Raw genomic sequence first — 13,703 nt, 5'->3', positions numbered from 1 at the left:
ATTTATTAAAAAGTTAATCAACCGTATAAAATCTTTTCAAGTAAATAGTGTATATAGGAGTACGATTTATTTTTAATTTTTAATTTGATGGTTTATAAAGATGAAAGAAAAGTAATTATAAAACACAAATAAGTAATATATTTAATTTAAGATTAAATCATTTCAATAATATTCAAATTCGATCCTTTATAAAAATAAACTTAAACCCCTATGTCAGTGGCCAATCCCAATTCCCAGGGTCTAAGCAGCACAACACTAGTTCCCAACGCCGTCACCCCCGTTTGTGCAGTGAAGAAGAAGAAGATGGCCGTAAAATCGAAGAAAGAGAAAGAACACCTGAATCTTCTCCTAGGTTCCCACCTTACTACTATCCATGAAACCCTCCAGGTATTATTATTATTATTATTCCTCTCTCTCTCTCTCTCTCTCTACTATCATCATCATCATCTGAATCTCCTTCTTATCCTCCCTGTTAGGTTTTGGATCAAACACCGCCATCTTCTTCTTCCGCCAAAGTCACCTGGGACGATGTCATTAAGATGGCTGAACAAGTCTCAAAACAAGCTACCACGGGTCCACCTTTTCTATTTCGATTGCCCTTTCTCTATTTTCTCTTCTATCACTCCCAAACTTCATTCTTTTTATTTGTTTTGTGTTGTCATCAATTCAATTTATTCATAAATGAATGAAATCATTTAGACTGCCAAAGGAGAAACATTTCTATTCGTTTTTTTCTTGCCTTTTTTGTATTGTGAAATGCACTATTAGGATATTCCGTGGGATTTTTTTTTTCACTTATGTAGGCATGAATGCATGGATTTTTTTATGTAATTAAATGTGTCTTCTTTCTTTTCTGCAGTGGGAATGCTGTGGACTGGAGAGAAGCCAGATGCCAAAGCAGTTGAGGAAAATATGGCATCATATTTCAACACCCTGCAAGGTTTCCTTTTACTTTCCCATGGCAGTACAGTAGGTGCAGGGCCTACCTTGTCTTCTGCTGTTCATGCATCCGTCAAGCAAGTCGTTGATTCCAGCTTCAGATTGATGAAGGAAACTGTCTCTTTATACGGTATGATAATGATAATTACTAATTGATGCTGTGATAATTAGTGACATGGGTGGATCAATAATATTTATTTCACTGTGATTCTGTAAATGAAGCAAAGCAAGATGTGAGCATTAGAAATGAGAACATGCTTATCCCTAGACCATGAGCTTTATCCACTCTCTCTGTCAGAAAGGTAGAATGGGAAACTATGGCATTGAGAGTTGAGGAGAAAAGATGCAACCTGATAATGATTTCATGATACATATAGGTGATAGTAAAGGAGAATGCTAGCTAAGATATTTAGTTTTATTGGTGGTGGAGGTGTTTCTAATTCTTTCCTTCCTGTTACACCATTTTTCATCACAGATGTTTTTATGCCCTTTTTCTTTTGAGATGCCTAGGATCATTTATTAGTTGATCTGGTAGTGTATATCGGGGGGGGGGGGGGGGGGGGGGGGCAATTGTCTGTCTATAAATTATAACACTTGTTATTTGGGTTTTCTCCATTCACAAAACTGGATTGACTGTCATAAATAATATTCCAGTTTTGTGTGCCATCGAACTTGGGAAAAGCTTAAATACAATGAAAAATGCATAAATTAAGAAATCTGAGATTAGTACGTATTGTTTAAGGATACTTTTGGTTTTGGAATGCATGCTCTTATGAATAGACTTTTAAGTTATCAGTCTCCATGCACATGGGAATACAATCTGACTGTTGTTAAGGTCAGCAACTATATCATTTTCAACAAGTGCAAAATACATGGTGGGATGAACTTCTCTTAACTCTCTGGTTTTGCTTGTGTAGTATAAGTGTATAACTTGTTAAGCTCTATTTACAAATCATTTTGGTTGCATTGACATTTATCATCATCATCATTGATATGCTCATTAATTCATTGCTCCTTTATTTAAGCTATATAGCAACTAATTTTTTATTGCGTTGACATTTAATATGTTGTCATTGATATGCCCATTAGTTCATCGTTCCTTTATATATGAGGCTGACTAGATCATCATGCTTCAACCCACTACTCAACAGTCAACACCTTTAGTCCTGACCATATGTTAAATTACTTTTCCAATCTCTTTTTGGGTTGTTGAAAACCTTCTTTCTCTTTTAATGAACACCAACAGGGTACCATTCTAAAGACCTGAAAATATCAGTACCACAATTGGTTGGTGCTGTCTGGGAAGCCTGTTCTGCCCTTAAAAAGACTCCTTCCACAAATATTACAGCAATTGGGAGAGGAATGACACAGGTTGCTGTTTCAGTGAAGGACGTTCTTCGTGAGATGAAAGAATTGAAACCTGTTTCATGTGATGATCAAGTTGACGAAGCTGCTGGTGAGAGTTGTGCAGAAGCAGCGTCTGAGCCACATGATGATAATTCAAGTGAAGGTGATCTAGGGAATGACCTGTCACCTGAAGAGATGAAAGTGGCTGAAAGAGCAATTGAGGTTGTCTCTAATACGCTTTCATTTATAAAAATACTTATTCACTCCATCATAGGCTTGCTTAAGCTGGAAAAACCAAATGACAACAGCAGTTTTGTAAATTCTCTGGAGAAGTTGTTGCAGCTGTGTCATGAACTTGGTCGACAGATCGATGAGATTGGAGCTTGCCTTTATCCCCCACAAGAGATTCCTGCCATAAATGCAGCTTTGGAGAAAATTCACAGCATTATTGATGCTGTGCAAGTGGAGGTAGGAGAACTTCTAGGCGCATCAGATGTATTTCTGGAGCCATGCAATGATTTGAGGAGTTCACTGAGACAGCTTGCATCTGAACTAAGTAACTCTAGTACTGCTGATATAGAAGCCAGGGTTGAAAATATAACATTAAACCAATAAGTAGACTCCAATATGTGTACTTAATTATTATTTTTTTTGCAGGGGGGTTGGCCGGTTGGGAATATGTGAAATGAATTTGACATTGTAGAACTTACGAAAATGATCCTTTTTTATTTATAATTTTATATACACCTGTATCCAGTGTACTTTATGTTACTGGTCAACTGCTTGTTTGAATACAAGGAGTCTAACTTAATTGGTTGAACAAAGTGCGTGAGTTGCTGTAAATTTTTTAATATCTATTTCTGCTTCTTATAGATAAAAAGAAAATTTTGTTTGATGAATATTTTCTTATATTAAGGGTTAGTTTGGATAATTTTTTCTATAAATATTTATAGGAGAAAAAGAATGCATGAAATTTCTTTTATTGAATTTCTTCAAAAGTTAAGGTACATCAATTAGTTTTAACTCATGAAAAAAAATTAATTTATTTTATTTTCTCTATGTATTTATGTAGAAGTTTATCTAAAGAAGTTTTAAAATAGTCATGGTGGCTGAAAGAGCAATTGTGGTTATGTGTGATAAGCTTTCAGTTAGTATAAAAGTACTTTTTCCCTCCATCATTGGCTTGCTTAAGCTGAAAACACCAATTTGACGGAGAAGTGTAAGAAACTTGAGACTGATTGATGAGGCTGGAGCGCGTCTTGATTCCCTACAATAGATTCCTGTCATAAAGACAACTTCGAAGAAAATCCTTTTCCTTGTTGATTATATGCAAGGTTTGGTAGGAGAATTTCTAGGCGCATCAGAAGTATTTCTGGAACCATTCAATGATTTGGGGAGTTCACCGAGACAGATTGCATCTGAACTAAATAACTCAAGTACTTCCGAGTGCTGATATAGAAACCAGAGTGGAAAATATAACATTAGCCAACTAGTAGACTCCGATATACTGATATCTGTACTTTAATATTATTATAGTTTTTTTTTGGCGGGGGTTGCTGGAATATATCTGCACTGAATTTGACGTTGTAGAATTTATGTTACTGTTCAACCCCTGATTTGATTTATAATTCCCGTCACCAAGAAATGGTATTCTCGTATTAAAACAGAATAGGAATTGCGGTCCAAAACTAGGAATTCAACTATAATTTCAATAACGACGACAGAAATTCAGGGTATGTCTTGTGTTGGATTCAAGTCACATTCGTTTCAAAATCACATCTTTTCCACGTTTAACGTAAATGCATCTATGGATGGCTTCCAATTTTCACATCTTTTCCGCACGTTCTTCGGGTGCAAATGGGCAAGGAGATTCAACTTGAAAAGCTGTATTTAGTTATATATTATCACTTTGTTTTTTTATAATAAAAAAATCATGATTAATTTAAAACGTGCTATGAACTGAATGTTGGGATGAATTTCAAACAAATACTTCCAAATGCCAAAACTCGACGAACTTTGGGAATGACTAGTAAATCAATTAGAATATAGAAGAGTAGTGCTCTGGTACGTGTAAAAATATACGCTAGATTGCTATGTGAATGTACATTAACATCTGTTCATACTGAAAATTCTGGCACATTATTATGATGCGGCTAGGGTCACCGTCCAGTAAGCTTGACCATCCATGCACCACCTAAGTAAAGACCCAATAAGGGTGCCGCTAGAAGAACTTGAGTGAGAGGATCAGTAGATGGTGTAACTATAGCAGCTGCCACTACTGCACCAACCACAACATACCTCCAAATTGATAGCATCTGGTCTCCAGACACCAGTCCAAGTTGTCCCAATAGAAATTGTATGACAGGTACCTGCAATATGACTTCCTTTAGATTCCAAAACTACTAAAGTTTGGGGGGAAAAAAGGATTTCCCAGGTAACCTATGGAACAATTCAGACACAGAGAGATTACTTCTTGTACTTGTTTCATCAAGCACCTGAATAAAAGCTCAACTATTTATACCAAACTATAATCCAAAGTAATGATTGTAAATGGAGCCTACACAAAAACTATATATTATGAGCATTCTTCCTCTTAAAAGCAATAGCATGGCTTTGTTTCAAATTCCTAATAACAGAAGCATGTTGGAATGTCCACATTGTTCATAACTCCAAACAGACCCCAGTGGGCATGTTTAAAATGTAATCATTTGCTGCTCTCTATGTATTTATTATCTACATATTTTGGGAGCAGAAGACACGCGATTAGGTAAATGGCCAATGGCCTTATGGCATGAATTGGCGTCAGCTTGAAGATACTATTCACACCATATATTATCAAAGAAAGGAAGAATAGAACCAGGAAGAAAAAATTACCTGGAAAGATAAGCCTGTACTGAACATAAGCACCAGAACAAATTCAAAGTATTGATCAATGGACCATAATGATTCAACAGCACCTTCAGCGTAGGTAACAAAGAAATTTAATGCTGCAGGTGTCAGAACTAAGTAGGAGAAAGTTATTCCGGCATAGAAAAGAACCGATGAGCCTAAAACAATTGGCCCTAGAAACCTTCTTTCAGCTTTTGTAAGTCCTGGAAGTACAAAGGCTATGATTTCATAGAGGATGACAGGAATTCCCAAGAGAAGGCCACAGTATCCAGACACCTGCAGTTTAGAATGACAAAAATGTTAATTCTATCATGGTAGCTTCTTGTATTTTATCTTTATTTAGAGTTTGATCTCAACTTTGATGGGTATGCAAAAATGGTTAAATGCACAATACAACATTGCCTAGAAGTTAGGTAGTAACATATTTTCTTTGTTGAGATCAAGTAATCCTTGTAAGATTTGGACAGTCCTCACCTTACAAGTCAATTTTGTGGAATTGAGTTAGGTCCTAGGTCTAAATTCTTAGATTCTATAACAAGTAATCTAACCACACCCCCAACCCCTGAAAAAAAAAATCATGACGGAAAATGAGTAAAGTGGCACACACACAAAATAGATTTTGGCCATCACAAATACTATGCGCCATGTGCCAATGTGACCTTACAAGCCAATTTGGTGGGGTTGAGTTAGGTCCTAAGTCCAAATTCTAAGACTATTTAACTAATTTCTACCACCACCCCAAAGAAAAAAAAATTATGACAGAAAAATAATGTAGCATAAGTAGAAATGAACACACTGTATCCACTCACAAGAGTTTCCATAGTTCTTGTTCTTCTAAATCACAGTTTGATTGGATATTGGTCTTATTTGAATTTTAATTTAAGCTCTTGGAGATAAAAACAATTAGCACAAGAATAAACACATTTCAATTATCCTATGCCATTAACCTTATCTGGGAACTAGTCATGAGGCTGACATAAGAATTATGGCTGCTTTGTACATTTCTGATAAAGAAAGAGCACAGTTGAAAACACTAGTTCAATTTTACATGAAATGTGTACCAAGAAATAAAATATCACAGCTCATTAGATAACGAAGGAAACAACAACCATCTCAGAGATATATGTAAGAAATCTTACCTTTAAAGTAGTGAAGAAAAATTCACCAGGAGCTAGCTGAAGAAATCTTACACCCTGTGATTTAACAGGAGCTTCAAGAATCATTATCAGTTCTTTTGAAAATGCAAAGCATCCCAAAATGCTTGCTCCAACTGCCAGAACTGATACAAAGATTCTCTGTCGCAGCTCTTCAAGATGATCAAATATGCTCATTTCTTTATCATCGGGAAGAAGCTCTTTATCAGGATAAAGAAAATTGTAGATAGGACCTGGTTCACCATCTTGCCTAAAATTTCCCTGCGTTTCTTCAGTTGTACTCTCAAAAAGATCTGTGTTTCCTGACATAACAATGATCTCAGAATCTTAACCAAATCTACAACACTTGTGGAAACATATCACCAAGATCATCATTTAACTAGGGAAAAAAATGATTTTAGCAGAATTTCAAATATTCCTGGATTAACATATTGTTCAAAGGAAACCAACCTCGGATAAATTAAGTTGAATAGTATAATGCCAACAAAAAACGATACATACTAATCATATTTGGAATTTATTGGCATCCAAACAAAATATTAGACATCATGTTTGGATGAACTTCTCCATAAGCACTTTTTGGAGAAATAAATAAGGAAAATTGAAATAAGCTTCTTTCATAAGCTAAAATTAAATTTATCCAAAAGTTGATTTTAACTTGTAAGCTAACTTTGGCTAACGGGAGAAGCTTATTTCATTTTTTTTCTTCTTATTTTCTGAAGAAGTTTATCGAAACTAGCCTTAATATGAGTAAGGGCATCGCGTATATATTCATGTCATTCAGATCAATCACTATGAACTTGGATAACAATATGCAAGTTGATGAACAAGGTTAATATATGATAGAATTTCAAAGTGAGCTAAGTAAAAATGTTATAGGAATAATAATAATGATAACAAAAAATTGAAGGAGGGGAAATGGAAATGATTGAATTAGACGTAGTTACCGGGCCTTTCTTCAAGGGCGGAGCCCAGCCCAGTTGCGGTAGTACTCAAGTCCTGCTGCTTCTGTCTGAGCTCGTCATCGACGGCGAAGCAAACAAAGCCGTTATTCCTCTTCCGAAGGAAGCTCAACCCGGAAGGGTTTCCGACCCGAATGGGTGTTCGGAGCGACCCGAATTGAGGAACGATATTCATGGGAACACTGGCGCTTATCAATCCCATGCTATGCCGTAACGTCTTTTCTTTTGACTGTCACACGGTTGGATACGCTTTGGTTTTGGTTATGTGGCCTCGCCGCCTGATATTTTATACTTGCAACCTTTTCCTCACACAAACCACTATATAACTACTAGTATTTTATTATTATTGATATTTTTTTGCATAAAGTACATACATATTTTAGACAAAATACTTTTCTAAAATTCAATTATCAATAACTTATTGACATAAGTAGTTCTGCTTGGACTTCATTCACTTATGTAAAATTTTGATGTTTAAATATTGTGAATGGAAAAATATAGGTGAGATTAGTTTTCAGCAAAATCACTGTATATTTCTTTAGAACAACTCCATCTATATAATAATGGGAGCAATTAGACCCACAAAGTTTCAGAAAATTACTAATGTATTATTTGTGTAGTCATAGATTGCTTCCATAATAATATGAAATGAATTATAAAAATTTAATGTATAAGATAAGTTGTCCCCATAAATTTATTTATAGAAATTTTGTCCTTATAACATCAAATTTTTAGATCGGTCACTGTTAATCCATATGAATAAGCAAAATAAAAATTCAACTTATCACCATGGTACTTAGTTAGAATTATTTTTTTAAGTAGTTTAGAAATTAAATTACTTTTATTATTTTTTTAAAAAAATCCTAACAAATGAGTTCCTAATTTCTAATATTTGAACAGTTTATTTAAAGATTTCGTTCTAATTTCTTTCATGTGACCTCATTTTGTTGATTTTAAAGATTTATTCTAATTTCTGTTTGCTGATTTTTTTTTGTCAAATTTAAAGTTGATCTAATTTATGTGGCCCACAAACAATTTGTGAATATAGTTGATATCAGACATTAGAGTGAAAAACATAGAAGTTTCGTTTAAGAAAATATAATATATGCACGGTATTGTAAATGATTTTTATACTATTATTAAATCATAAATCATCATAATAAATTTATTAATTTTTATAATAATTATGTTAAGATTCATATAAAAATATTTTTTATTACTTTTACAAAGACAGGACATGTACGTTAAACACTTATTTTGTGTCATCAAGAAAGTCTTATTCGGGCTTGAACGAAGCCCATGATGGGTATTGGGCCGCGTTTGGTAGAGAAGAGAAGAAGTTCTTGTATGGTTATTATAAATAATAAATTGGCGCGGTTGTTGTTCCCGCCAAGTGTGTTGCATCTTCGGCGGGCGCAATGGAGCAAGAGAATTACAAAATCAAGGCAGTGAATTTGCTTCGAAGCAGAATCTGTGATCCCAAATTCATCTTCATCAATGAATCTCCAGAAAGCAACCACAGGTCTGAAGTTCTGAACTTCTTCTCACACAGTTAACGTTTCTCCTTTTTATTCAACCAAATCGAAAATCGATGAAATTACTTTACCGATTTCTCATATCAGCAAGCTGAAATTCATGATATCGAGTTCGGTGACGGAGGCGTGCAACAATTCTATTCTTCTTCTCGGTCCCCGCGGCTCTGGCAAGAATGCGGTTTGTTCCTCACTCGCCTCAACCTCATTTTTAAGGGTTTACTCCATTTTCTTTTCACAATGTATTCTCTTGCTAGGTTTTGGAACTTGTCATTCAAGATTTGCTGCAAGAATATCCGGACTCGATCTCAGTGGTATTCACTGCCTTCAAATAATAATAATAATAATAAGTTATGGAATTGGAAGTGTGTTTGTTCTCTCTATTGAGTTATATTTTCTTCGCAGATGAGGTTGAACGGGCTTTTACATAGTGATGACATCTCTGCGTTCAAGGTTGGCATTCCTAAAACCTGCTTGTACTGTTACTAATTGAAACAGCCATGATGTTATTAACTTATTATTGTCGTTTATTTTTTTTTTCCTGATTGTGTAAATTGTTTACTAAAATTGACTTTCCTGGTTGTTTATGTCGACTTACTGCTGAGTGCTGACAATGACGTTAGTCATGTTTTGTTTATAATCAATGCTTCTTATATGGGTAATTTGCCACCCTAGTCAGCTTCTGACACTAATGAAGGAAAATTGGGTTGACATGAGGTCTAGTTGAGTAAATAACTGCAGAAAGGGACAAGTAAATGGAAGATAATCTTCCAGTATGAATTATCTAGGGAGCTTGGAGATTATTCTCCTGAGAGAATGTGGCAATGTTCTTTCTGAATTTTTGTTAAAAGATGTGGAGTAAATCTTTCTCATGTTAAAAACTTGTGAATTTACAACGGAATTGGATGGTGATGGACCAAGCTGTGCAATGCAGCTCAGACTATCTCTGGATATGCAAGAGCAATGAGGTTTTGTTAGGCATATTACAGAATTTCCTAGTCTTGTTATAGAGATTGTTTCAACTGGTAGATTTAGGTTGCACTGCTACCTGTCCTTCTATGGTGTCTCATTTGTTGTTTCAATCAATGATGAAACAGGAAATAGCTAGGCAGTTATGCATGGAGCATCAATTGCTATTCTCAAAAGCGGTAACATGACCTACCTATACAAAATTCATACCATGCATTTACAATTATGGTACAGTGATTCTTTTATCTTGATATGAACCTTCTGCAGGCATCATTTGATGACAACTCCCAATTTATGGTGGCCATGCTAAAGTGAGTAAAAATTTTATTGGTTGAAAAAGGAAAATAATTTGAAGTTCTAAAGCATTTATTATCTTTTTTTTCTAGGGAATGTGGATTAGCACATAAAACAATAATTTTTGTTTTGGATGAGTTTGACCTGTTTGCTCAGGTAAGGCTCCTCTTTCTTTTTCCACTTTGATCATTTCTCAAAAGCTTGTGGTGTAAATTCTGGGTTATAATTGTAGTTATTCTCAACCTCTTACTCTATTTAGTAATACCCTTTGTGGTCTCTGAAATATTTTCTATTAAACATTTTTGGCAACTTTTTTAATCATACATTCACTACTATCTCCATCCTGATTTTTTGCAGGGTAAACAGAGATTACTCTATAGCTTGCTAGATGCAATGCAATCAATAACATCACAGGCTGTTGTACTTGGCATTAGTTGTCGTCTGGTGTGTGCTTTATAGTTATTTCCTTTTTCTTATATAAACTTTCAAGTAGATGTGAATTTTGTCATGTCTGAATTTCTGTATGCGATTGGTTGAGAAAAATATTCCTGTAAATTGATATTGTCTTTGTGATTTACAAATTATTGCTTTTGGATTAAAAGTTTTCCAGTTTGTTTTGCTTGTATAGTTTTTGAGAAAATAATCTATCATTGCATGTGGTGCTTGTAGATAATAAGATAACTTTTACAAATCAAGATAGTCCTCCTTGCAGGATGCAGATCAGCTGTTGGAGAAAAGGGTACGATCCCGTTTTTCACATAGAAAGCTGTTGTTCCTACCACCTTCAATAGAAGATTCACAAAAGTAGGTGGATGGTAATTTCCTTTAGACTGGAACTATGCTGAAGATGATGTTAAATGCACTGCTTGACTTGTCATGTAGGTTACTGATGCACATGCTGACATTACCAATTGATCCAAGCTTTCCACAAGATTATGCTGTTGAATTTAACAGGAAGGTCCAAGTATCCTTTTTTATTGCAAATTATTTTTTATGTTGAGTCTAGTTGATTAGTTGTCCTTCAGAACAAATAGGAGTGCCACCTGTATTAATTTATTCATTTCACAAACCACAAGAATTTGCATGTCTTGTCTACCATATTCTGCATTCACAGAGACTTGATAACTGAATGTTAACCCATAAATTCATAATGCACACATTTTGACATGTTTGTCCAGATGTTAATATTCTTGCTTGTATTTAAGTTAACAAGCTTTGCAGAACAAACTAAGTTGTAAACCATTTCAATTCTTTGCATCTCCATTCACTGCATTTGTGTTTCTGTGAGTAAAGCGATTTCATTTAAAACAGCTTACAGCTAGGTCACTTCCATAAAAACTGTTATGTGTGGAAAATTCAGTTATGCATTTTTCTTGATTAATGAAAATCCACACTTGTCCACCTGGTTAAGAAATCCTTGACAAATTACAGAATATTATAGAAGATAGAGGGTTCCTAGAAACCCTCAATAAATATTTAAATGTTGACTCCTCTGTCAAACATTTACTGAGGTTCTTGTAAGTATTTTTTTCCACGCTTCTGTTTAGCTGTTGAATATCAGATAGACTATCCTCCCAGACTTATGTGAGTTTGATAATTTTCCAGATTCTGTGCAGTCTCTCGTATGGAATTGCAGACTGGGTTCCTGTCTCGGGAGAACTTTGAAATTGCATTTTCAAGTATCCAGAGGCAGCCCAAACTGGAATGTTTAAGAAGTATGGAAATTTTAGATAATTTATAATATGCTCTTCTTTCTGTATTAGAGATGTCACCTCCCTTGTTCTATTTATCTATAAACTGTACCCATTTAATGAGTCTTGGTTTTTCATGTTGGAGTTTTCTCCATGATTCAGTATACTTTCTCTCTTGATGGAGCAATTAATGGCATTTTGGTTATAATTGCAACTTGCAAACAGATTGCTCCATTTTAGAACTTCAAATTTTGGTTTGCATGAAGAGATTGGAAGTTAAAGAGCAAAACTTATGCAACTTCAATTCTGTAATGAAAGGTAATATTCATTGTTTTTCTTTCACTCTATATATTATTCCTTAATGTGCCTGTCATATTTTGCAGAGTATAAAAGCACCCTGACTTCTGAACGTTATGCAAGACATGTCTGCTTAAGGGTGTGTTCATCTGCTTTGGTGATTTTTTTTAGCCAAACGTGTAGTAAATAATAGTTATAATATGTTTCCTACAATCCTACTACCATTTATCCCCAACCCCAAACTTATTTGGTGTTATTTTTACCTTATGTATGCAGGCATTTGAACACCTTATACATCGTGAATTGATATGTTTCACAGACAATAGAGGACAAAGTTTGTCTGTTGAATTTCGTCCTGTAAAGCTTTTAATTTCATCTGCTGAACTACATCAAGGACTAAGAGCAAATAATTCATGCCCTGTAAGTTAACTGACGGAATTAGTCCACCTGTATATTAATTATGTGCCAGATAGAGAAATAAGAATTGCGTGGATTTAACTCATAGGATTGGCGTAGTGGTGTAAGGCTCCATTGTGTTCACATGTGGGGGAAACAATCTATTTAACGGGAGAACTCGTATTCGATTCTCTCCGTATGCAAAATTTTCTTAGCTTAGTGGCAGACACACATCACAAGCGGGATTAGTCTCTGATCCAGTGAGTTAAGAGACATCCGGGGTATCTGACCTAGGACCAAAAAACAGACATGCATGGATTTCGTTGAAGCATTGATTCTTTTAGGTTATTTGTTTTCTAGTTTTCTTTGTTCGTAACTTCTTCCAACATCCATTACGTGTCATATCTGTGACGGTAGGTGATGAGATGAGAGCATAATATATGATATCATCTACCTACATGTTTTGGTTCTAATGGAAGGGGCTTGGATCTCTCATGCATATGATCTTAGGTTCATTTTCAAGATTCACGTGTGCGAAAAGAAAAAAAAAAACTGTTGATAGGAATCTCCACTTTAGTGCTTCACCTATGAGGGGTTAGTCTTATACATAGAATAAGAGAATTCTTTAGAAACCAAAATATTTATTAAATTTCATCTTTTGCAGCCTAAGCTTCTAAACTTAATGGATCGTGAAGGCTAAAACCACTTGAGGGACACGACTGTTCGTGCTTCATGTTAGACTGCATGTGGTACGATTTCAAATTCTGATAAATTCCGCCTGTTTATGAATAAACAAAATGTCTCTTTTGTTTTGTCAACACTTTTTCGTGATTATAATTGGTGTACATGGAAATGACTTTAATTTATTTATTTTTATTCATGTCTTCTGAGCAGACAATTTTCAGTATTTGTTATATATTTTTTATCCGGATATACGCCATTACATAATTAGTAGATTACAAATCAAGCACTATTCATGTATTATCACCTCATTAAATGAATTTGTTTATAACAATTTGTTTATACATCATTGAAGTCTGTGTAAAACTTCTGTATATTGATAGTATATCAAGAATTCAAGATTAAGTTTTTCATAGTTTAACTTTGATGTATGGACAATGTAAACAAATTTAACTATTTAATAATATGGTATCACAACATTTAATAAATTTAACAACTCAAGTATTATTTCATTACATTAATAATGCATACAAGTTTGGCTTTAGACACCCT

The 13,703-nt window shown here is 34.6% G+C and overlaps 3 protein-coding genes across 5 annotated transcripts; 2 read left to right on the top strand and 1 right to left on the bottom strand.

The window, feature by feature from the left end:
- The first annotated feature begins 205 nt into the window (after positions 1-205).
- Positions 206-3,030, top strand: LOC100800265 (uncharacterized). Of its 2 annotated transcripts, XM_041013259.1 has the most exons (5): positions 206-387; positions 477-573; positions 860-1,069; positions 2,186-2,508; positions 2,944-3,030. In XM_041013259.1, exons 1-5 carry the CDS (start codon positions 211-213, stop codon positions 2,968-2,970), a joined length of 834 nt encoding a protein of 277 aa, XP_040869193.1. In that variant the 5' UTR covers positions 206-210; the 3' UTR covers positions 2,971-3,030. The 2 variants fall into 2 exon arrangements, with proteins under 2 accessions (XP_040869193.1, XP_003555267.3); XM_003555219.5 differs by having other exon boundaries at positions 2,186-3,030.
- A 1,325-nt stretch (positions 3,031-4,355) lies between these two features.
- On the bottom strand, positions 4,356-7,594 carry LOC100788116 (sec-independent protein translocase protein TATC, chloroplastic). 2 transcript variants are annotated; one of them, XM_003555882.5, is made up of 4 exons: positions 7,277-7,594; positions 6,315-6,631; positions 5,161-5,451; positions 4,356-4,655 (listed from the first exon to the last, which is right to left on the bottom strand). In XM_003555882.5, exons 1-4 carry the CDS (start codon positions 7,491-7,493, stop codon positions 4,446-4,448), a joined length of 1,035 nt encoding a protein of 344 aa, XP_003555930.1. In that variant the 5' UTR covers positions 7,494-7,594; the 3' UTR covers positions 4,356-4,445. The 2 variants fall into 2 exon arrangements, with proteins under 2 accessions (XP_003555930.1, XP_006605947.1); XM_006605884.4 differs by having other exon boundaries at positions 6,315-6,622; positions 7,277-7,587.
- Positions 7,595-8,678: 1,084 nt separating this feature from the next.
- LOC100799734 (origin of replication complex subunit 4) lies at positions 8,679-13,346 on the top strand. Its single transcript, XM_006605883.4, has 16 exons — positions 8,679-8,813; positions 8,914-9,004; positions 9,081-9,137; positions 9,229-9,276; positions 9,921-9,971; positions 10,060-10,103; positions 10,179-10,242; positions 10,444-10,530; positions 10,799-10,890; positions 10,969-11,050; positions 11,518-11,603; positions 11,692-11,801; positions 12,003-12,095; positions 12,161-12,213; positions 12,351-12,494; positions 13,135-13,346. The coding sequence occupies exons 1-16, from the start codon at positions 8,710-8,712 to the stop codon at positions 13,168-13,170; spliced, it is 1,242 nt and encodes a 413-aa protein (XP_006605946.1). The 5' UTR covers positions 8,679-8,709; the 3' UTR covers positions 13,171-13,346.
- Positions 13,347-13,703: the final 357 nt, after the last annotated feature.

Source organism: Glycine max, chromosome 20 (genome assembly GCF_000004515.6).
Source record: "Glycine max cultivar Williams 82 chromosome 20, Glycine_max_v4.0, whole genome shotgun sequence".
NCBI classification, from domain to species: Eukaryota; Viridiplantae; Streptophyta; class Magnoliopsida; order Fabales; family Fabaceae; genus Glycine; species Glycine max.
Note: the sequence above shows the minus strand (reverse complement) of the source record. Positions and strands in the feature narration are given on the sequence as shown.

What these genes read in the sequence shown, in the direction of transcription:
- LOC100788116 (XM_003555882.5), bottom strand. Translation starts at nt 7,493, where the DNA reads ATGGGATTGATAAGCGCCAGTGTTCCCATGAATATCGTTCCTCAATTC. An exon ending in TTTTCTTCACTACTTTAAAG is followed by an intron (nt 5,452 to 6,314) that starts GTAAGATTTCTT and finishes TCTAAACTGCAG; the next exon opens with GTGTCTGGATACTGTGGCCT. An exon ending in GTACAGGCTTATCTTTCCAG is followed by an intron (nt 4,656 to 5,160) that starts GTAATTTTTTCT and finishes GTCATATTGCAG; the next exon opens with GTACCTGTCATACAATTTCT.
- LOC100799734 (XM_006605883.4), top strand. Translation starts at nt 8,710, where the DNA reads ATGGAGCAAGAGAATTACAAAATCAAGGCAGTGAATTTGCTTCGAAGC. An exon ending in TTTATGGTGGCCATGCTAAA is followed by an intron (nt 10,104 to 10,178) that starts GTGAGTAAAAAT and finishes TTTTTTTTCTAG; the next exon opens with GGAATGTGGATTAGCACATA. An exon ending in CTTCAATTCTGTAATGAAAG is followed by an intron (nt 12,096 to 12,160) that starts GTAATATTCATT and finishes CATATTTTGCAG; the next exon opens with AGTATAAAAGCACCCTGACT.
- LOC100800265 (XM_003555219.5), top strand. Translation starts at nt 211, where the DNA reads ATGTCAGTGGCCAATCCCAATTCCCAGGGTCTAAGCAGCACAACACTA. An exon ending in CTATCCATGAAACCCTCCAG is followed by an intron (nt 388 to 476) that starts GTATTATTATTA and finishes CCTCCCTGTTAG; the next exon opens with GTTTTGGATCAAACACCGCC. An exon ending in GGAAACTGTCTCTTTATACG is followed by an intron (nt 1,070 to 2,185) that starts GTATGATAATGA and finishes GAACACCAACAG; the next exon opens with GGTACCATTCTAAAGACCTG.